Raw genomic sequence first — 22,271 nt, forward strand, 5'->3', positions numbered from 1 at the left:
CTCGAGTCTTCCCTCTCCGGAGCCTCTGACGGGAGGAGGAGGGATAGAGGAGAGCGCTCGGCTTTCTCACTGTCCTGACTCAGTTTGGCACCTCGGGGCTGAAGGAGCGGCAGAGGATGCAGAGGAAGCTGCAGGAGCTGGAAAGTTGGCTCTGCTTCACTCGGCAGTCAATCTGTCACTCTGCAGCTTAGCAAACTTTAAAATAATAATAAAATAAAGCAGAAGAGGAGGCGGTGGACGCTGGAGAGTGAGGAGGGGGACGAGGAGGGAGAGAGAAAGAGAGGAAGAAAGGACCCCTTTCTTTGCGCAGGTGTTTTTTGGCAACGAGGAGGCATCACCATCCATCCAGAGGAGGCTACCCATGTGGCAGGACGCTCTGTGGACCCGCGGACGCTACCTGCTGGAGAAGAGCGATGGAGGCGAGGGGCCCGAGGGGCCCGAGAGCCTGGGGGACGGGTTCCCGGGGTTCCAGGGTGAGGTGTGCGCGGAGGGCGAGAAGCCCCAGGACTGGCTGTACGAGTCGTACTACCGAATGAGCCAGCAGCACCCGCTGATCGTATTCCTGCTGCTGATCGTCATGGGAACCTGCCTCGCACTGCTGGCGGTGTTCTTTGCTTCAGGACTGGTGAGAGTGTGTGTGCATGTGCCTGTGCGTGTGTGTGTTCACAGGTTGTCTTTGTGTGTGTCCTGGGGGAAGTGTTTTGACAGGATTTTAGAGGTGCGGTGAATAATCCACACAGAAATCCGAGGTTAGTTTGAGTCTAAAAATAAACGCTTACAGAGCGAAAATGTTGTCATTGTTGTGAGTTTGAACAATAGAAACACGAGCACGTGCTCTGTGTTATCGGCACAAATTCCTGCTTTTAAAGGTTTTTGTTAGTCACCACAAGGACATGTTGCTTATTAACGGAGTAATTTCAGCCTTTAGCCTTCTTTTTAAAAATGAAATGAGAAGATCAATGCCACTCTTGCACATTTGCCGCTTATTATTTCTGCCATGTGGGAGAATTTTTCTCATACCAAGAGAAAGACTGTTTCAATTAGCCATGGTGGCGATAAGAGTCAAAATATACTGAATATTTATTTCATTTTATTGTGTTCAGAGAAACAAGCGGCAGCAGCGGAGGGTCAACAAAAAACAGCCAGGACAGACCGGAGGTGACACCTGGGTCCTCCCTGTCTGAGTAAAGTTGCATAGAGCAGAGTTAGTCTTATTTCAGTCTTTCCCTTTTGTTCCTCTCTCTTTGTTTTGCATTAGTGTGTTATTTCGATGGTAGGGTGGGTCCTGTGTTTGAATCCACCGGCCGAATGGGAATTTTGTGTGTGGAGTTGTTCTTCCCGAGTCTGCATGGGCTCTCTCCAGGTAACCAAGCATCCTCCGAAGGTCTATAGACATTCTTGTGAGGTTATCTGGCTATTCTAAGTTAAAAGTAACTATGGATGGCTGTTTCTGTGTGTTAGCCTTGCAGCAGACCGTTGAAGTGTGTTGGGTTTGCCACACTTTTAGCCCCATGAGAGCTCACAGCAGCCCCACTGTCAGCCTGAAGTGGATGAGCAGAAGAAGATTAATGGATGATTAGATTTTTTTGCCTTTATTAGACATGACAGTACAGAGTAGACGGATAGATCCAAGTACTGATAGTATCAATACCAATGTTGGTATTGGTATTGGACCAATACTTGATGATGATGATGACTTGTCTCATAAATCATGATAAACCGCTCTTCCCCTAGTAATGGTATCTGCATTGCATAATACTGTATTTACTTAGTATTCGATCGATACCAGATAAGGTCAGTATCACACAGCATGAGGAAATCAGGAAACTGTTCTGTGACAGACTCGCACTCGGGCTCATTCAGTGCCCCTCTGCTCTCACCTGCTCAACCAGTGAGGTGCCCTTCCAGACCCAGTTTTGCTGCTGACTTCTTCATGTTTTCTTTCAAAATCTTCACATATCTGATTCCTTCCACCTTGATTCACAGGTCCAGACACACTGAAGCGTCCCCACAGCAAAATACTTCCACCACTGATGGGATGGGGTTGTTTAGGTTGTACAGTTTCTTTATGCAAATATAAGCAGCATCTCTGTGGCTAAATAGTTCTATTTTCATCTCATCTGACCAAAGGACGCACTTCCAGTGTATTCCAGTATTCCACTGTCGCATAATCTTTCTCCAGGTTGTCTTTAGCATGCTTCAGTCTGGCTTGAAGTTGTCGCTTCTGCAGAAGTGAAGTTTTCTTCTTCTGCAGCCTCGCAGAAGAAAGTTGTTGTAGGTTAAGTTGTTCACTCGTGTCTTGGCAGTTGTTCTGGGTTTTTCAGGCAAATCTCTCACTGGTTTTGAGTCTTTGAAATCTTTCACTTCCTGCCTCTGCCAGGTTTGTCCTGCACGTTGTGGCTTTCTTTGAATTTCTTGATGTTACAGTTGGACATCCATCTCCTGCTTTGTGAGCATCAGTTATTCTTTTTCTCAAGTCCAAACTGATTTCCTTTGTTTTTAGCATGATGCTTTCACAAATGACAGCTCAGACCCTTGTTAAAGTATTTATACTGTTTGTTAATTGGAAGATAACCCTTTCTTTTCAATTTATTTTACAAGTTTTCAGGATTACAAAGTTAAAGCACATCAAAGTACAGCAGTGCTTTGTGCTATGGGTCAATAAAAAGATCAGATTTTCAGACGGGGTAATGGTATTGACCCTGGTAGTTTTTGTTTTTTCTTAAATAATTCTGTTGTTGTGTTCAAATAGAAATATTTTATCATGACTCTTGGTTTATTTGCACATAAGCAAATAACTTTAACCATGTGTAATATGAGCACCTACCACTGTAACAGTACATATATATAGGGGAAAAAATAGGAAACACATAAAAGGTCCCATTTAGGTGTGAAATTCATTGAATTTTAACGTAAATTCAGCTGAAAAACCACATTAGTCCTGTCCTTCCTCTCCTCACCCCCAAGCGATTGTGGCTGATCCTGGTTCTGCCAGATGTTTCTTCCTGTTAAAAGGGTGATTTTTCTTCCCACTTTCAAGTGCATGCTCACAGGGGCTCATTTGATTGTTGGTCTTTTCTCTAAACTACAGTAGAGTCTTTACCTTATAATATGAAGCACCTTGAACAGGCTGTTGTTGTGATTTGATGCCGTATAAATAAAACTGAACAGTGCTCGATTGTAAGTGCTGTATTTATAGAACAAGACACATCATTTCATCTTGATTATCTTGATATCATAATTGTTGGAATCACAAAGAAAATGCTATCACATTCCAAGTTCTAAGTCATTTATAATAAGAATAAAGAGCACTGTGGACTTTGGACTTCATTAATTCATTAGGTTTCTCATTATCAAGAATCAGGAAGAAGCTTTATTCTCGGGATCATCGAAGAGCGCTGTGATCAGAAGAGTTTTAGTTTTGGCATGAAACTGAATGAGACCGAGGTGGGGAGCTGTGTGTGTGTGTGTGATTACGTGTGACAGCATAAGAGGCCGTGAAGCGGCACTTTAAATCTCAACGCCGGGTTTGCAGAGTGGATCAAGAGCACGATGACAGTTTAGTTCGCGGCTGCGTGGGCGTTGGTGCTTTTGTCAAGTGAAAAGTGTTGTTTTGGCCACAAACACTCAACCATAAACACAAGCTATTGTTTCGCCAGTGCTGCCTTTGTGTTTCATGGAATAGCCATACAAAAGCAAGCCCACTCATTGCTATTGCTGTTGTTGTTTGAAAAAGATTGTTTTGCTCTCATATGCCCAGGACGGTCTTTAGACATTTGTTTTGCTCTCTAAGTAGCACCTCCACCTTTATTGATGCCTTCTATTTAAGACAAATCAATAGAATTTATTGCCCTCCCCGCTGGTCGATGTAATCCTCCAAGTTTCCTTTACTTCTTAGGCTCTGTGCTTCACTGGTTAAATTACAATCCCACAGGTAATTTCCCATCATTCTCAATGCAAATTGAAATCATTCATTTCTTTCCCCTCAAGTTTGCTCCTATTAAATAACATCCAAGCCTGTCTATAGTGATGAAGTGGTTGCTCAGCAAGGCGTGTGTATTTATTACTGCTGGACCAAGAAGAATGGCAGGAATAAATAGAGGCTGGGTCTGAAGCTAGGAGGCCGGGCGGCAGAGAGAGGGGAGGATGTTGTTGTAAGTGCCGTGGCTTTATCAGTGAGCCGACAGAAACCCAACCAAAGCAGCGTTAATGCTCCCAAAATTGCTGCCCACTTTTATCTGTCGCCACACATCATGGCTGGAGTGGCTCAAAGTGCTGTTTTAAGAAGCCGGCGCCTCCACCCAGTTTGCGCAGTACGTGTGTGTGTGCGCTGGTATGTGCATATCAGCGATTGTGCTGTTTGGGTGTGTTTGCCTGAGGAAAATCATTCTCGTTCTTTCTGCCTTGAGGTTGTATTTTCTGTGGTGTGTGCCCTCCGTGTTAACCTAAGGGCATTCACAACATAATTTGACAGTTTAATCGAGATCAGTATTCCATCTGATTATAGAAGATTGGTAATCTGTGAACTGTAACCGCTCTCTCATTGCTGTCTTGGTGCTGATCACTGATTCCAGCACTGTTTCTGCCGGCTCGTGAGCAGTCTGTTGATATTTTAAGTAAAGCAAGAACACAGATTTAGTTTCCTTCTCGTTGACAGTTTGATTGATGGGAGGCAGTGAGGGAAGGGTGTTTTTGTAATGATGGATCACCAGCTGTTACTGGGAGAGAAGTAAGGTGACCGAGTGGGATGAAATAGATGTTGTGACGTCACTGACTAGGTGTGGTATTTTGAGTAAAAATAATCCACTAGACACAGAGACCTCAAGCAACAATGCTGCGAAAAATTGGCCTTTTCTAAACTTTATTTAATTGCTTGCATATTCTTGATTAAAGTGCCTTAAAAAAGATATAATCACAGTTAGATATAATTACACAGTCATGGTAAAAAAAAAAGGAAAGCATGCCCCCCGTCAGTTCTAAAGTTTTAAGTACCAAGACATAAATAATAATCTGGTCTTCAAATTAGGGAAATGCAGCCTCAGATGAACCACATATATATATATATATATACATATAATATATACATATTATACCATGTCATCATTTATTAAGAGGTGCAGTTAGTTGTTTGTGGTTATGCAACAGTAAAAAAGGATATTTTACTCATAAGTATATATTAATTAGTTTGTAATTAGATCTCCCAACAAAGTGATGAGTTCTCATAAACTTATAATAAATCCATTTGGTTTGTGGAAGCCGCCATGTTCCGAGGCTGTCTTGAATACAGTGACCGAGATAGATATCGCCGTTCTGACTAATCATGGTTTTTGTCTGTGGTTAGAGACCAGCTAAGTACGTAGCATGCCAAAGGTGGAAGAGAAGAGAACTTATAGGCATTTGCATTGTGTTGTGTGTGTACTATCAGACGCTGATCATACCTATGCTTTATCTTCTGCTTTATCTTACCTTCACCAAAGAAGCAAAAACAAGAAGGAAAGAGACAATGTGCCCAACATCTGGATAAAATATCACCCTCTTCCTCCTCACTTTAAGCCTAATCTCCTGAGCTGAAGTCAGGGCTCTAATACACGAAAATATGCATAAACATGCTTATTTATTTCAGATATTTCCGCAGTTACTTCCTGTCAGCAGATTAGACATGGAGGTCTTAGCTGTGAGAAGACCCTCCCATCTTCCAGCAGCTGGTAGCAAACTGGCTAAACAACAAGAACAGCTGGTTATAAGCTAATATTATACCAGCTAATGTTAGGCTCAAGTATTCTAAAAATCACACTTTCCCTCTGATAAGCAGTTTGATTACATTCTCACATCGTATTAGAGTTTATTTGTTGAGTGTCTGAGTCTAACAATGTTAGATCTGCAGAGGATAACAATAGCTAACACTAGCTAATATTAGCTAACAGAGGCTAACAGTAGCTAACAGAGGCTAATAGAAGGACAAAAAAAGAAAAACAGTGATACTGAGAGTTCAGGATATCCCCAACAGCTCACCTCAGTATCACAGTCATTGGAAAGAAGAGAGTCTCACTGACCTATTGACTTGCCTTTGACTCCTTTCACATAGTTTTACAGCTTCTACAAGAGTAAATAGATGCTGGTGCATGCTGACAGCTGAGACAAACAAGAGACTGACAGCCTACACTCACGACAGATGAACTACAGCCAGAGTTGTTTGTCTTACAGCAACCACTGTAGGTAGGATTATGCCCTTGAATTGGAAGGAAACAAAATTCAGTTGACTAGAATATGCAGTCTCCTGATATCTAGTGGTGAGATTTTCTATGCTGTACCCTTAACAAAAATTAAGTCAAAATGCAGAAGCAATGTGTGAAAAACTAACTAAACTCTTAATGCTTGAGTGTGGGAAATATTCAAGACAGCTGCTATTATTCCTAGTAGAAGACAAAAGTGAGTGAATTCCCATAGACTTCCTCATCTAACTCGAGTTACTGACTGACTGAACCTCTCCCCTGTGTTGTAGTGTTTGGTCCTTTTGGAGGGTTTTTTTCTGTCTTATTAGTGGAATTCTCTGATGCGACTTGCCGTGTAGCACAGATCGTCCAGAAGGTTATTAGGCTATTACTAAGCACTGATTAGCAAGTATGTGTGTCTGTGTGTTGTTTATGGATGCAGGTTGTTGGTGTTAGCTGACAGCGCTCCATCTTCAACTCTTGTTACTTCTGTCTCAAAATCAAGAACAATCAAGAAAAATTTTGGTCCCTAAAATGCCTAAAATGACATCCACCCGACATGTCTCCCTCATGACTGTGATAAATAAAGAAGTAATTCAGTTTGAGATGCTATCTAGTCCTCATTACCCCCTTGAGCCTTTAAACTAACATTCAATTTATCAGATTTCTTTGAAATTCATAGTTCATCCATTTCCAGTTAAAGTAGAAATGTGATGAAGATTACCATTTCCTCATGGCTCATCTGTAAATAAGTGATCATTTTTTACTCAGCTGCTGGGACTCTTTGAATCTGCAGAAGCATTTCAAACTGGTTTGATCCACTGAGCAGCACCGTCTCCCTGCTGTGGGCATCAGGCTTCTTTTTACTCTGATGGCGAAATGACCATTTCTTCACTCGCCACCGATGAATTCCTCCCCCATGGTGCTGTGATGAACGGATGTAAGATCACACAGTTGAAGTAACACAATCTCTCAAGATGAAATGAAAACAGTCATGACAGTTAAACACAACAAAAGCTGCTAAAGCGCCCATAAAACATCATCACAGTGAGTTAGTGTCCTTTTCGTGATGGTAGGTCCTCCATTAAAGTGACTGAGACTTCACTCGAAACTAGCTTTAATAACATGAGCTGTAAACTTTTAGGTTCAGCGCTGGATGTTCTATAACCTTTGACCTGTTTGTGGAGAGCGCGTTAGCATTTCTCTGTGCCGCGGATGGGCCTTCAAGGGAAAGGGTTGTTGATTATTGATGAATTTCATTACCAGGCTGAGAGCAAATTGAAGGAATATGCCACCAGTGCTGCTTCATCAGACAGTATAAATATTCAGCAGGCACAAGCACGTGGAAAGAACATACGCTGCTGCGATCGCAACACACCCTCTCTGGCCTCCATTTCTCCTCAGTTTCTTTATTTGGTGCGTTTTTGTCATTTTGCTGCTGAATAATTAGATTTTTGAATCTTTGCGTCTCTTTCTGCCACCGTTATGTCTCCCCATACCCCTCCCCAGCCTTTTTCCCCTCCCAGTATAATAGCTGGATGAGACAGACTGGGTTAAAAAAGGAAATTATTGTTCTGGGTGACAATGCTGCACAATATAGCAGCCAGACACACCCCGCTCCCTCTGTGCTATGTCAAGGGAAAACGCTTTAACCAGTTTCAAAGGGGTTTTAACAGGATTAGATGGCCTACGATCAGAAATGTGCAAAGTGCAGATGCTTCTTTCTGTTGATGTGAAAAGCTGCTCCGCTCCAAATGGGCATGTAGCGAGAAAGCTGGTCCCTCCCTTTTCTTTCTCTGTATGTCTCTGACTTGTGTGTGCATGTGTGTTTTGCGTATGTTTCTAACGCTAAAAGAACCTCTGCTGTTGTAAGAGTTTGCAGCCTTGCTTACATTCTCATTAGGATTCAATCTGTGCTCCGGGCCGACTGTATAGCTGCCGTGGCGTCAGCAGCCGGATCCCATGGGATCCCTTCGCCAGACCCTGACTCATGCTACCGCTGCTGCACCATGTTGCCACATTAATGCTGCTATCTTGGATTTGTTCTGACCCAATAGCTTCTGCTGTATTTTAACAAGCAGCTCGAGTCAATAAACTGTCAAAACATCCCTTTGCTGAAGGTTGAGCCTGTGACATCTTGTTTTTTCCTTCTCTCACAGAAATTGAATTGGACACGGAGAGGATCCAGCGTGTTTCTTTGCCCACACCGGCGTGCCTTTTACTGTAAAATGGCTGACAAGTAATCACAGAGAGTCTCGCTCAATTATCATGCCGGACCTGTCAGTGTAATCATGACTCGACTGGAATAAGTTTAAATGGTTTACGAGGGCACCGGCTTTAGGATGGAGCCTGTGAGTGTTTCACAGCCTGCTCTTTGGGTGAATGATGGTTATTTTGTTGCCTGTTTTCCCCTCAGAGTGTATAAATTCTGAAAAGATGTTACAGAGTGCTTTATTTGCACATTAGTTGCAGAGTGCACAAGCGGATTAGTAGAATGAGCTCTAGGAGGCTGTGCACTCCTTTTTTGTGGACTTTCACTCAGCACAATCAGACCTGCTGCAAACACTACTGTCATTATTTCTTGGTGCAGAGGCTCAGCAGCTAATCAGATCATAAGTGGCAAGTGAAATTTTTAGCGTAATATTAACTGAATTAATCATACCTCTTCTGTAGGTCCAGGCCAAATTAGCCAGTGAATTTTTACAGCTAGGAATCCGTGATACATCCACCAGGGAAAAGGGACAACAATCTAACAACTGCCTCTTGGCTGTCATCAGTCTTTAATTAGCATGACTGTGGAATTGGTATTAAAGTGGGCCATACACTTAGTCAAATAATGAATGTTTGTGAGAGACAGCCAATCAGAAACATCCATCCATCAATTTCCAGGTCACGGAGGCTGCAGGATAAGCAGAAAAGCCCAGACCTCCATCTCCCCGGCCACTTCCTCCAGCTTGTCCAGGGGAAAACCAAGGATTTCCCTGGTCAGCTGAGAGATATAATTCCTCCAGCGTGTCCTGGGTCTGACCTGGGGCCTTGTTCTGGTGGGACATGCCCGGAACACCTTACCAAGGAGGTCCCCAGCAAACCACCTCAACTGGCTCCTTTTGATGTGGAAAAGTAGCTCTACTCTGAGCCCCTCCCGGATGGCCGAACTCCTCACCCTATCTCTATAGGAGATGCCAGCCACCCTTCAGAAAAATATAATTTCTATCACTTGTATCCGCCCTCACCATAGGTGAGGGTAGGGATGTAGATCAACCAGCTAATTGGAAACCGAATTTCCCGGAGGAACCCACCCGAGGGATTAATAAAGTTTTATCTAATCTAATCTAATCTAATCTCTAAATCGAGAGCTTTGCTTTTACACTCAGTTCTCCCTTCACCATGACAGGTATAGTGTCCGAATCACTGCAGCTGCAGCACCAATTCATCTGTCAATCTTCCGCTCTGCCACCCCCCACTAATCAGAAACATAATGATATAAAAGGAGGGTGACTTTAAAGGAACTGTATATCATGCAAAGTTACTGTAGGTCAAGTCTAGTCCTCTAGAGGCCATTTTCTTTCAGCCATCTATCCATATCCATTGCAGTAAAGTTCAGAGCTGGACTGCTGCTGTGTCACTGAGGGCCATGGTTCTTCTTAGACGATGATAAAATGCAGGAAGTGGGCTCTGGAAGGTTGGCGGTGGATGGGGCAGCCAGTTACTATGTGGAGCTGGATGACTGGGTTGTAGACGTAGCAGCTGAAGGGTCAAGGGAGGCTAGTTCGTCATCCTCTGGTTGTGGTTGTTGGCCAGGTAGGTAGCGGGAACAAGTGACTGGAAATCAGATGAAGCAGATGGATTTAAGGAGTTAAGGAGACTCAGATATTACTCACATCTGAGCAACTGCAGTCGTCTTTCCACATTGCAGTAAGTGGGAAAACTGTCCGAACTTGTGGGAGACTGAAGGAATTGTGGATGTTTGTTGATTCTTCTTTTCGTCGCAGAAGCTCCAACTCACAGAGTTTGGATCCAAGAAGCCAAACTCATCTTTAAGCTCCCCAGAAAGGACAGCAACGTTGCCTGGGTCCATCATTCTGTCATGTTTGAGGGAAATGTGGACCCAAAAGCAGACCTTTGAGGCAGAGTAACAACAAACAAACAAACAACGTCCATAGATCCAAACAGGTAAACACTTGGGGAGACAAAGAGTAAGACGTGACAAGGTACTAAGGCAAGTTGCGGCTTTAAATACACTAAAGGCTAATTAGAAAGACAAGACATGACTGAGGGAAACAAAGTACAAGTGAAACTAATCACTGAGAATGAGACAGGAGATTAAAGAAAGAAAGTCAGAGAATATAACGTGAAAAAAACAAGCAGGAGGTATCGTGACTTTCTTTAAAAGTGGGTCTAAGCGCTGGGACCATGACATCGCTATCTTGCTGCAGGATTCAAACCCAGGATGTTCATGCTGTGAGGAGACAGAGCTGACCACCAGGCCGGCACCTCTAGAGTGCAAGAGATAAAAATATGGAGCAGGAAAATGAACATCATGAGTTCATCATCATGTTCATCACGTATTATTCTCCAAATAATGAATATTGTTGCAAAAAAGTGCACTTTTTCCCCTGAACACGTATGTAGAAGCCTCAATATAAGAGGCAAGTAGGTTTGGTGAACCCTGCAGACTCTTTCCCATCCAGTTTTTGTTGGATTTGTCTGCTCGTGTTAACAATTATAAAAAGGATAAATAAGACAATTATGAATCTACCTTGAATCCCATAACTGCACTAGTTTTTTTGAGTCTCCATGCTGAGAACATTTGACCAGAAAGGTAAAGATTGCAAGAATAAGGAAAAGCTGCATAAGCTTTAATGAGTCTGATATGAAGCCATTTTTCTTGAACCAGTTGGAAATATCTGGCAGATATATGAGCTCATTTGCACTTGATTTCACAAGTTTCTACAAAGAAGAATCAATATATTAATAAGGCAGGTAATTGCACAAAGCTATATGAGAGAAAAAAGCTGAACCACTGTATGGGGGAGAAACAAAAGAAATTACGACTTGACGGGATGGACAGTTTTTGTTGCTTTTAACTTCTTGACCTGCATATATGCCAAATGAGGACGAGAGAGTGTTCTGTCTGCGTGGTGACAGCTTCTAAATGCTGACTTTGATAGTGTGAGCGTGGAAGTGATGCTGTAGCACATTCCCCGGGCTCAGACTGTCTGCCTGCCGATCTGTGCCGTCTGCTCGTCTGTTTGTGCGTGCACGCTGTGTAGTACCGCCATCCTTTTGAGGACCTAACATCCTCACTAGCAAACAAAAAAAATGAGCAAACATTTTGTCAATGTGGAGTTAAGGTTGAAGCTTTTAGACACGAGTATCTAAAACAATATCAGAACTCATCTGTGTGTCTCTGGTAGGTGCTTCTTTGGCTTCAGGCTGTGCTCTGGTTAAGGGACATGAATTGAGAGGATGCCCCAATTTAGAACTGGTGCAAAATGGTTTGGGCCTCGAAGGTGAATTATTCCTTTTTCAGTACTGGACGTTTTCAAGTAAGTTTTTGGGTGGCCCATATTTTTTGTGCGTTCCTACAGCAGGGACCTCCCATGTGAGACAGATCAACCCTGAGCCCATTTTTGTTTTCAGCCGGCAGGACAATGTTTGCAGATGACCATGTGATCTGTACCGAGATAGGGACCAGGTGGAAGAGAGCGTGGAGAGGTGGAGGTACGCATTGGCGAGAAGAGGAATGAAGGTCAGTTGAAAGTGTGAATGAGAGGGAGGCTGATGGAAAAGTGAAAATGCAAAGAGCAGAGATAGTGAAGACAGATGAATTTAAATACCTGTGGTCGACCAGCCAAAGCAACGGACAATTTAAAAGAGAGGTGAAGAAGACATTGTAGGTGTTATGGAGCGAGCATCAGGGAGTAGGAAGAAGCTGAAAATTTGATTTAGTAACATTTTCTTAAATCAAAATCTGTCCCTAATTGTGCTTACACATTAGTCAGAGTGCATGGTTTTGAACTATAGAAGAAGCAAACACACCGGCATCTGGTCATCAGGCCCCCCTTTCTTTAACGGAAGTGGTACCCCCTTAGCATCATTTTCCGATGTGCACATATAATCCTATATTAGGAGTCAGGTGGGGTGATGATATCACATGAATCGCAGTACAATTAAGAGTTTGCATCCTTAATCTTACTTTTCTTTCTTACCTTATCTTTCTGTGTTTAATTTCGGGCGTTCCATAATGTGGTTTGGTGTAGAGAGAAAGAAGCAGTCTTTGCACAGTGAAATCTCTGGCATTTTATCTGCATTGAGAACGGGGTTAGGTGAGATCCTGACAGAAGTGGTCAGATTCTGATGCCACGGGAGAGCCAATTAGAGGTGTCCACTCGTGATTGGTTAACCCAGGGCCAAAGCATGAATGTGTTCAATTTCACCAAACTCACCTCACCTCCAACCATCTCTGTCTCTCTCCAGAATACAGAGGACCACTTGACGTTCTTGATCACAGTGCCCACTGCGCTCTTCCTCTTCCTGTCCATCTTCATCCTCGTCTGCATCGAATCTATCTTCAAGCGGATGCTTCGCCTGTTCTCGCTGCTAATATGGGCCTGTCTGGTCACCATGGGTTACCTCTTCATGTTCTCTGGAGGGAGACTCAGCCCCTGGGACCAGGTAGATTATTTTCTTTATTTTCTGTGTGAGTGTTTGGGTTGTTCAACAAGGGTTCAGCAGATGGCTTTTAAATGTTTACAGCTGTCTAATTTGGAAGTGAGAATCTTGTAAAAGTGACTTGAAGGGGACCCTATCATGCTCAACTTTATTTTGTATTGTGACTGTATTTTGTGATTTTTAATGACCCTAATGCCTGAAATTGTAACGTGACTACTGAAGTTAGGACAGTAATGCATTACATTACTGCATATCTGAAAAATGTAATGTGATTACAGTAAAGTGTTGTTTTGTAATGCATTACACCCAGCACTGGTTGACACAACAATGGTGGAACAATCATTATACCTGTAAAAATCATGAAAGGAAAGATAATAACACAACCAGCTGTTTGTGCCCTGCAAAAAAAATGCATCAACTTGAAGTCATATTCAGCGGATACGTTATCATACTTTTATAAAGCTGAAGGATTCACACACTTTAGATTAAAACCTCAATATGAAATGGAAGCAGCAAAGCTTTTCTGCAGACTCTGAAAGACTTTTAATCAGACGCTACCTTCCTGTGAAGTAAACTGACTGCATATAAAAGATGGACATAGCTTGTGCACTCAAAGAAGGTTATGCCCAAAATTCAGACGTTAACTCATTTAATTACATGCAGATTTTTCATGTAGATTTGTCACATAAGTACCATGAAAAACTGTAAATTTAATGGAATCTGATAAAATGTAAATGAAATGTAGTTTATTGATTAGCTTACACCAAGCACATTTTCCTTAATGATTAATCAGTTGATTCAGTTTAAAGTTGATCGTATATATTTCAATTTATTATTATTTTTATCCGGTCTTTAAGCCTGACGTCATTAGCCGTTTCGGGTCCAAACTTCACTTCTGGACCCAAATTCAAAGGAACACTGCGGCATCACCGAGAGTTAAAAACTGTCTAAATTCTTTCATCTTTAATAAAATGATCAGCGTTGCTGCTCTACCAGGTGTAACAATTAAGTTTAACATCCAGACATCCATGAAAACAGAATTTATTAAATTTAACGGAGTTAGACGTTAGCGTTGCATTAGCTAGCTAGTTTCCACCCAAACATAATTTACCATGCTCTGACTGAGAGATTTCTGAAAAAATTAAAACGCAGAGCTCTGCTATCACTTCCAACATGAATGAAAACAAAAACTTAAACAGCAGTGATGTTTTTAGTGTTACTGAAGTTGGACTAGCTGGTATTTAATGATGTGCTACGTGGTGGCTAGCTACAGAGCTATGTTAGCATAACATAAACACAGTAAAGCTGGAGGATGAACGCTAACTTTTTTCCACTCAATTAAAGTTAACGCGATTGCTCCCGAGGGTTAGGGACAAATGTAATTGCATGGCAGGATGCTGTAAACGGACTCAACTTCAGCCAGGAGAACAACTGAGATAATCCATCCACAATACGAGGTTATTCATTAATATACTGCTGCATGGGCTGGGCTCCCGTTACATCGTAAGGTTTTAAAAACTGAGCTAGTGGTAATAAAAACTGAGAGAGGCAGACAGTGATCACTGACTTTTTTTAGGGGCTTGTTCAGATTGAATAGAAGAAACAAAGCATTAAAACATGTTAAAAACACAACAGCCTTAATAAACACAGAGTAGTTTGGACCCGGAAGCCAGGTTCATATGTCATCACTTAAAGATTGGATAGCTTCAGTGTTATTGAGGGTGAAGAATTATTGAGGGTTTAAAAAGTAAAGCCAATGTAAATGAGCCTTAAAGCTACATTTTTTTCAGATAGCCAGCAGGGGGCGACTAAGGGGGCATCAAAGTCTGCGAAAAACAGAAACAGAAAAACAACTTTATGACTCCCATGATCCATACTCTCAGTAAACACTCTCTCTTCATGAGTCATCTTCTAGTTTCAGAGCATAATGAATACATCACGATGTTTATTGTTTAATATACGATTTCCATGGGAGTCAAAAAGGAGGATAACACAGGGCGCGCTTGTGATTGACAAGTCTTTTATATACAGTCTACAAAAACATACAATTAATAAATATGTGACTAAAGCTGTTTAGTCACACATTCTTTCTAGTCCAGATACTCTGGTTTACATGAGCCTGCTGTCTGAAGATAGCGTGCAGGAGACAGGACGCAGGATGACCACTCGCTGCAGCAGACTTTTATCTCCACTGTTTCCACACTGATGCAAATCAGTGCCACAGGACGTCACACAGACTTTGTAGTAGGGAGCTGGCAGGTTAAAGGCCATTTAATGCCGAGCCAACTGTGTCAGAGATTTGCATGCGTCTCCCCCTGTTACACGTAGAAACGTTCAGCGCTGCAGTACGTGCGTGAAAATGGCTTACGATTACCCGAACTTGATAATTGGGGCCTTTCGACACGTAGCCGTGCATTCAAGAGTCTTCTCAGGATTTCATGTGACAAAGAGTTCGCTTCCGCACACACACCTGTCATTTAGTTTAAATGTGTATTTTTTCGAACGCATACATGGCTGTGTGTGCGTGACTGTGTGCGTTTGAGGCTGTGTGTGAGCGCAGAATTAATTTGACGTGTTAATGAGCCCTGATGAGAGCTGGAGGTGAGCAGATCAGCAGACAGACACATTCGTTTTCAGCGCCAGGCTCCTTCTTTCTCCATTTCAGGACTCCTATTTTCTCATGCTAGCACCCTGTCTCCATCTATTCATCAAATCCCATTTTTCTCTCCTTGGTTTCTCCACCTGCCTCCTTTTCTCCTTTTAACCTCCACCCACGACCCACTCCCCACCTCTCTTTCTCCTTCTTACCTTCGTTTTACTCCTTCGATTCCACGGTGAGGTTGGGGATATTTTTAACATTGGCCACCTGTGAGAGCATAATCATTCTGCATTATTAATTATGCTATTCTGCTCCCATGACTCTTCCTCTATCTATCTATCTATCTATCTATCTATCTATCTATCTATCTATCTATCTATCTATCTATCTATCTATCTATCTATCTATCTATCCAGATAGAATGAAAGAATGAAAAACAGAAAGACAGAAATAAATAAGTTAACAAAAGAAGGACAGAAGAAAGGGAAAGAAATATGTAAGAAAAGAAAGAAGGAAGGAGAAAAAAGAAGAAAAATACGAAGAGAAATAAAGAAATAAAGGAGAAAGGCAAGAAGAAAAGGGCAAAAAAGAAGGAAAGAAAGATAGAAGGAAGCAGGAAAGAATTAGGTAAGGAAAGAAACACTTAATCAACGAAGGAAAATGGAAAAGAAGGAAAAAGGGAGGAAAGAAAGCAACAAGAAAGGAATGAAGACAGTGGAAGAAAAAAGAGAAACAAGGAAAGAAAGGAGGATAGCGAAAAGAAGAAATGAGAAAAGGAAGGAGTGAAAAAAGGAACAATGGAAAGAACAAACAGGGTAAAGAAAGAAAGCAAGAAAGAAAGAAAGATGCAGGGGAGCAGAAATCCGGTGAGAGGAGAACAGTTGGAGCTGCTGCCCGCTCTCGGTGGGCTGGATTGATTGTGATTACTGAGAGAACAGCATGTCTGATGGAGCACACGGAGCTAATAACAGTAAGGGTCTGACAGAAAGAGAAAGAAAGGCCACAAAGACAGAGGCCGGGAGAAGCTGCTTCTCTCTTCAGCCATTCACTTTGGACCCCCTCTCCCCCACTCCCACCCTCCACCACTCTCAACCACCCCATTCTGAGCTGGCTCACCTGCTCTTTCTGTAAACACACACGCGCACACGCACACATGCGCACACAGAAATATATCTTTAGCCACGTGTGCCACTATCTAGCCGCAGTAGCCTGTTAGTCTGCTCTTTATTTAATTTCTCTGAAGGCCACGGCTCTTTCCAGAAGGCAGATGGAACATAGCTGTCACACCTGGTGCCAAATAATCAAGATATAGTCACTTTTACCTGTGTGTGAGTGTGCATGTTAGTATGTACCTGCCAAAATAAACAAACAAAAAAAACAGGGTGCTGCTTCTTAGGAGGGGAGAGCAAAACCTTGTTTAATGGGAGTTTTCATGCATCTGTGCATCTGTGTGTGTTTGCATTAGGAGGCGGGTAAGCATCCGTCGCTTATGCTTCAAGCATGCACAGAGCAGGGCTGTGCGCTCAGAACAGGGCAGAGGGAGAAAAAGTCATGGAAGGAGCTGAAGTGATATGATGGCTGCAGGACTCATGTCGGAGTGTTTGAGGCTGTATTAGGATTCAGGATGGTGAGCCGTGGAGACGGAGCGTGTCTGCCTGCCTGCCTGTGTGGCACACAGAAGCAGGTGACGCACCTGAAATTGGACTGCCATTCTCAATTCCACGCAGCCACCTGAACACACCCAGTGTCACACACTCCGACTGACCACCTACCCCTTTAGTCGCCCCCTCCCCGACGCTGAGGTGGGAGTTCAGGGTTAAGAGTTGAAGGTTATGGCAAAAATATACACGGCCTTCAAAATGCTACATCTGCTCCGACGTCAGCATCCTTCCCTTTATTGGTTCCCTTAGCAACAGAAGGTCTAAGTCTACACAAAAACACCTCAGTGTGTGTGTGTGCGTTCACTGCATTCAGGTCAACCAAACAATTACTTATATCCAATGTTCTAGCTGTGATTTGGCTTTATAAAACACTGCATGCTAGCGAGAGAAGAAATCTCTGTAACCCGTCGCTGCAAATTATGTCCGCAGCGTTGATTTTGACTATCTGGCTTTTTCTCTAGCGGAACAGCTCTCACAAAGTTGAACTGAGGCACTTTAAAGATGATTTTCCAGCCCAAGACATCTGTGGTACATTACACATAAGAATACATACTCACACTAAAGCCATGTCCTAAACTATGACAAATTGTAAAGCCAGGGTTTTTAAAGTGCAACTAAATTAAATTAGAAATGATTGTAAATTTCAATCAATCGTTGACTTCACTGCAGGAAAGCAGAACAAAGTTAATTTATACACTTCCAGTGAGAACTTCATAGACAGGAAGTCAGGGACCCACCCAAAAAAAAGACCTTGAAAAGATATTAAGAATGATGTTGCCAGACAAGGATGCTCCTTTTGTTATGAGGAGATATGTTGTCAAAAGCTGAGTGTTCAAGTTGACGACATAAGAACCAGCCCATTTACCGTTTTTGGACTATTTAGTTTTTCTCTAGAAATCTGTTTTACTTTGACTTTTTAACCAATTTGAACCCAATTTTAGCATTTAGCATTGGAAGGTATGTACCGATTAAACATATTTTAGACCTCCAATCAAGAGAAAATTACTCAGTAGCTAAGCATTAATTCAAAATTTAATTAGAGTTTTGCTAATCCCCTGAAAAGTTGCCTTATCACCTTGGCTCAGAAAACAACTTCCATGGACATCTGGTGCTTGGAAGAGGAAATCTAAACGGATTTAGCCATTTTTCTTGTGATGGATGTTTAATAATGCAGTTTCATGTGAGGTTTCATGCTGCTTCAACCAACTCTTCAAATCTGACTGCAAAAATGGTTGAATGTTATGCTTCATTAAATTCTGAAATCCACTGTGCCGGCTGAAATTTGTATATAAAAATTTAAAGTCGGTTCAGTGAATTCAGTTAAAAAAATATATCAATTTTGTACAAGTTTTGACAGTTCTAAGATACTGTGTGGGTGTGTGTTGTTTTTTATGACACAGGGTTTACTAAAAAAGTCCATATTTTTCTTCAGCCCGGGCGACTCAAGACAGACTTTCTCAACTATAATGATCAGTCCGTCATTACTGCATCATAAAAAAGATAAACTCTATTATTTTGATACTTTTCCAGTTTCATTAATTACCTGAACAATCTTTAAGCGCTGCAACTTTCACCAGATTAGCGCGCTTTAGCCACTGACAGCTCTACATGGCTAACTAGCATAAGTGGTATACAGAAAAAGTGGACATTTTCCAGTTTCAAACCACCACACTCCAAGCGAACACGGACAGGTAGCGTGCATATATCATGAGTGAACGTGGTGTAGGTGACTGACAGGCCTCGTACTAGAATAGTTTTAAAATTGGCTATTAGCTTAGCTAGCTTAAACAAATGAGACGTGTAATGTTAGCCTACTTGACAGTTTCCAACAGTTGCTCACCATTTAAACAACTCCATCATTTACTGAAGCATCACTGAGGATTTGGTCCTCATTTGAACCCTGATTTAAATTTGGTATTTATGAAGCCAATGTTTCTTAAAACAGCAACCTCCTGGCATGCTGTCATGTCCCACCCACTGTTCCATTAGAGGGCACCGCTCACACTGTAACCACACATTTACAGGCTGTGTGTGTTAAGTGAGGCTCAAGGAGAAATGTTTTCCCTTCAAGTATTTTTCTCAAAAGCAAGCTTTTCATTTAGATTTATTAAAAAAGCTAAGAAATTTCTAGCACATTTCAAACACTTTATCCAAAACCCAAGAACTCAAAGGATTTCCAAGCATCCATATAAACCCTGAAATAACTGAGAAATGCAGGCCATAGTGTATTTAAAGCTCTTAAAGTTTACATGCATAATAATGTGAGACACAAATCGAGGTCTAGGAATTATCAGTTTCTTTTCAGGAGAAGCCATCCACTCAGAGCTGTCACCCGTAGTGAATTCCTGTTTGCAGTCCGACTTTCTGAACCTGATAGGCACAGGAAATAAACAGACAGGCAGGAAGGTCAAAGTTCAACTGGTGTCCTAGTTGAAGCTGTGGCCTCATCACGCTGGTTGCCACCACAGCCACCATAACAGGAAGAGGTGGAGTGAGAGCAGGGGAAGTGTACAGGGACGAAGCGGGAGGTTAAGGCATGAGGTATCGGTGAAAAATACGCTGATGCGCTCGGACAGCACACAGAAACATGCACGAGCACGTCCACAGCAGGAGCTGATAAGCAATCGGAGTAAAAATGTCTCATGGAAATCAAAAAAAAGAGGTACAACTGATCACAGAAATCAAGCAACAAACTCCTTGTGTAATTGTTACAATATGTTATTCCCACATGTAAAGACATATTTGAGCAGTCCTTTAATAACTTGTGATGCTCTGATTTGTTGTATTCTTGTTTTCTGGACAATTTAGCAGAGGATTTTTGTGAAAACTAAGTGAGCAGCCCACTCATCTCTAATGATTTATCACAGGATCAGCAGTTTATCGTTGGATCTCTTAGCAAAGAAGCACTGGCAGCCCACTCAGCTGTGTTCTGTATTTAGGCAAACAGCAGACAAAGTGGGAACACGTACAGCATAGATCTCTGCTGGGATTCAGCCGCAAGCATATTTCTTGTCTACAACTTCTTGTCAAAGCTGTTGGTATTAATGCGTGTGGTTTAATTTAGATAAATTTGCACCTTCACCTGCTCTTGTTTTCCCGTTTCCAGGTCTCCTTCTTCCTCTTTATCGTGTTTGTTGTCTACACCATGCTTCCCTTCTCCATGAGAGGGGCCATTATCGCCAGCGGAATCACCTGCTTCTCACACACTATCACTCTCAGTGTCTGTCTGACCACCCGCGACACAGACCTGGAGGATCCTTTAGTCTGGCAGGTAAACCTGAACACACAGCCACGCTGTTGGAATCTGCCCATATATTTTCCATGACTTCCTGCTAATGCTGCATATGTAATTTCTTCTCCATATTAGCTGCAGCATGAAAACTCGTTCTCTAATGTTTTTCCAAGCATGATTAAAAATGATGAGGTGCAGCGTCTGGGTTGTAAAACAGTGAATCTATCCTGTATAATCGAGCACATTCGGCAGGGCCTCCAGAGTAATGTGAAGGGCCTTTTACCGCACTTAGGGAACAGCCCTTCAAAACTGGCTCTAACTGAATGGACTGTTGATACAGTAAAACAAAGAGAGTCTCGCCGCAGACCGATAAGAGAAAAAGATTATCCATAAACGTCAATAAGCGTGCAGAAACATGAAGTGAAGTAGAATTGATTTGGCATCAGATCCATTTCTGCTGCTGCTGGCACACACGCACACAAACACACACACACTCCAATCAACCATCAGAGTAAAACTGTAATCACAATAGCCTTCAATAGCTTTCTTCGCTCTCACACACTCACACATGCAGAGTGGAAAAGTACTCTAACAATAAACCAGTGTTCAAAGGCAAAGCATGATCTTGGATACGGCACCAAGGACAACTTATTGATATGCAGGTCCACACTGTAAAGAGCTTGTGGTTGACAAGGTGGTGGAAAGCACTGAAAAGTGTGTGTTCTCGCCTGGTTTTACGAGGTAATAACGCGGGCTTAAGTGGAAAGGTCGTGTAGTGGAAAAATGACTGGTACAATCATATTTGCAATATAGGTCAGCTCTTAATTGCTTATTCCTTCCATGTATGTTTGTGTGTCTGTGTGTGGCAGATCTTAGCCAATGTGATAATCTTCACCTGTGGAAACCTGGCTGGGGCATATCACAAGCATCTGATGGACCTGGCACTCAAACAGACCTATCAGGACACCTGCAACTGCATCAAGTCTCCCATCAAGCTGGAGTTTGAAAAGCACCAACAGGTACACAGTTTGAGAGCCATACTTTAGTTCTTGAAGTTACTCCTCGGTCATTATCCTGCTTTTGCTTCTTCTGTTCACTAGTTTGACTGTCTGCATATCCAACAGTCATGCTCACTCTACTCTGGGGATCAAACGTTATGTGTACTGTGGGCTGGCTAATGTTTGTCAGCTTTAGTTTTCTTGCTAACCCGGACAATTTGTTAGCTACCCAAAATAGCAACCATGGGGCTAACTTGCTAACTAGCTTGATTCCTTTCCAACCTTCCAGCCACTTTCCATCATTTTGTTCCATCGCTAACAAAATACTATCTGAAACTACATCAGCTTTTGGTTCTTAAGCAGAGTTTGCGTTGGAATCCACATTTCGTTGGGAGCCAGACATTTTCTGAAGTTACGTATTAATAGACTCCAGTGTTAGCAGGCTTGGTTGTGATTGCTGCTGTTAGGGAGAGGATGAGAGGGACTTAGTTACAAGCGTCATATCCTGTGTATTTTTGCCAAGAATCCATCCATCCACGATTCCCTTAGAAATTACTCCACAAGCTGTTAAGAGTTGAAGAACTTCCCATTTTGAAGTTACATAACAAGCCTGTCAAATTTTGGCACTAAAAAAGCATTAAATACATTCAAAAATAGCTACGCTAATTGGATGGATTGCAGTGAATTTGGTAAAGAGTCATTATCCTTGACTTCTTTTCTTGCTCAATTCATCCACTCATCAGTAAACCTATCAATCCATTGACCACATATCTGATTCAGGGACCTCTCCCAGGTGTCCTGAGATTAGTTACACTAATTAGTTACACTCACCCACTGACACCAACTAATGACACCCAACTAATCTTCATTAGTTACACCTTGCTAGGGCTGAGT

The 22,271-nt window shown here is 42.2% G+C and overlaps 1 protein-coding gene across 2 annotated transcripts in view; it reads left to right on the forward strand.

Moving 5' to 3' along the window:
• Positions 1-361: 361 nt before the first annotated feature.
• adcy2b (adenylate cyclase 2b (brain)) overlaps positions 362-22,271 on the forward strand; it is a 64,994-nt gene continuing 43,084 nt past the window's right edge. The window contains exons 1-4 of one of the 2 annotated variants that reach the window (XM_031731155.2): positions 362-625; positions 12,693-12,890; positions 20,254-20,418; positions 21,249-21,398. In XM_031731155.2, the coding sequence (XP_031587015.1) occupies positions 362-625; positions 12,693-12,890; positions 20,254-20,418; positions 21,249-21,398 (777 nt within the window). Of the gene's footprint in view, positions 626-12,692; positions 12,891-19,547; positions 19,810-20,253; positions 20,419-21,248; positions 21,399-22,271 lie in introns of those variants that run through there. The other variant, XM_039606097.1, reaches the window with a different exon arrangement.

This window comes from Oreochromis aureus, linkage group 22 (genome assembly GCF_013358895.1).
Source record: "Oreochromis aureus strain Israel breed Guangdong linkage group 22, ZZ_aureus, whole genome shotgun sequence".
Taxonomy (NCBI): Eukaryota; Metazoa; Chordata; class Actinopteri; order Cichliformes; family Cichlidae; genus Oreochromis; species Oreochromis aureus.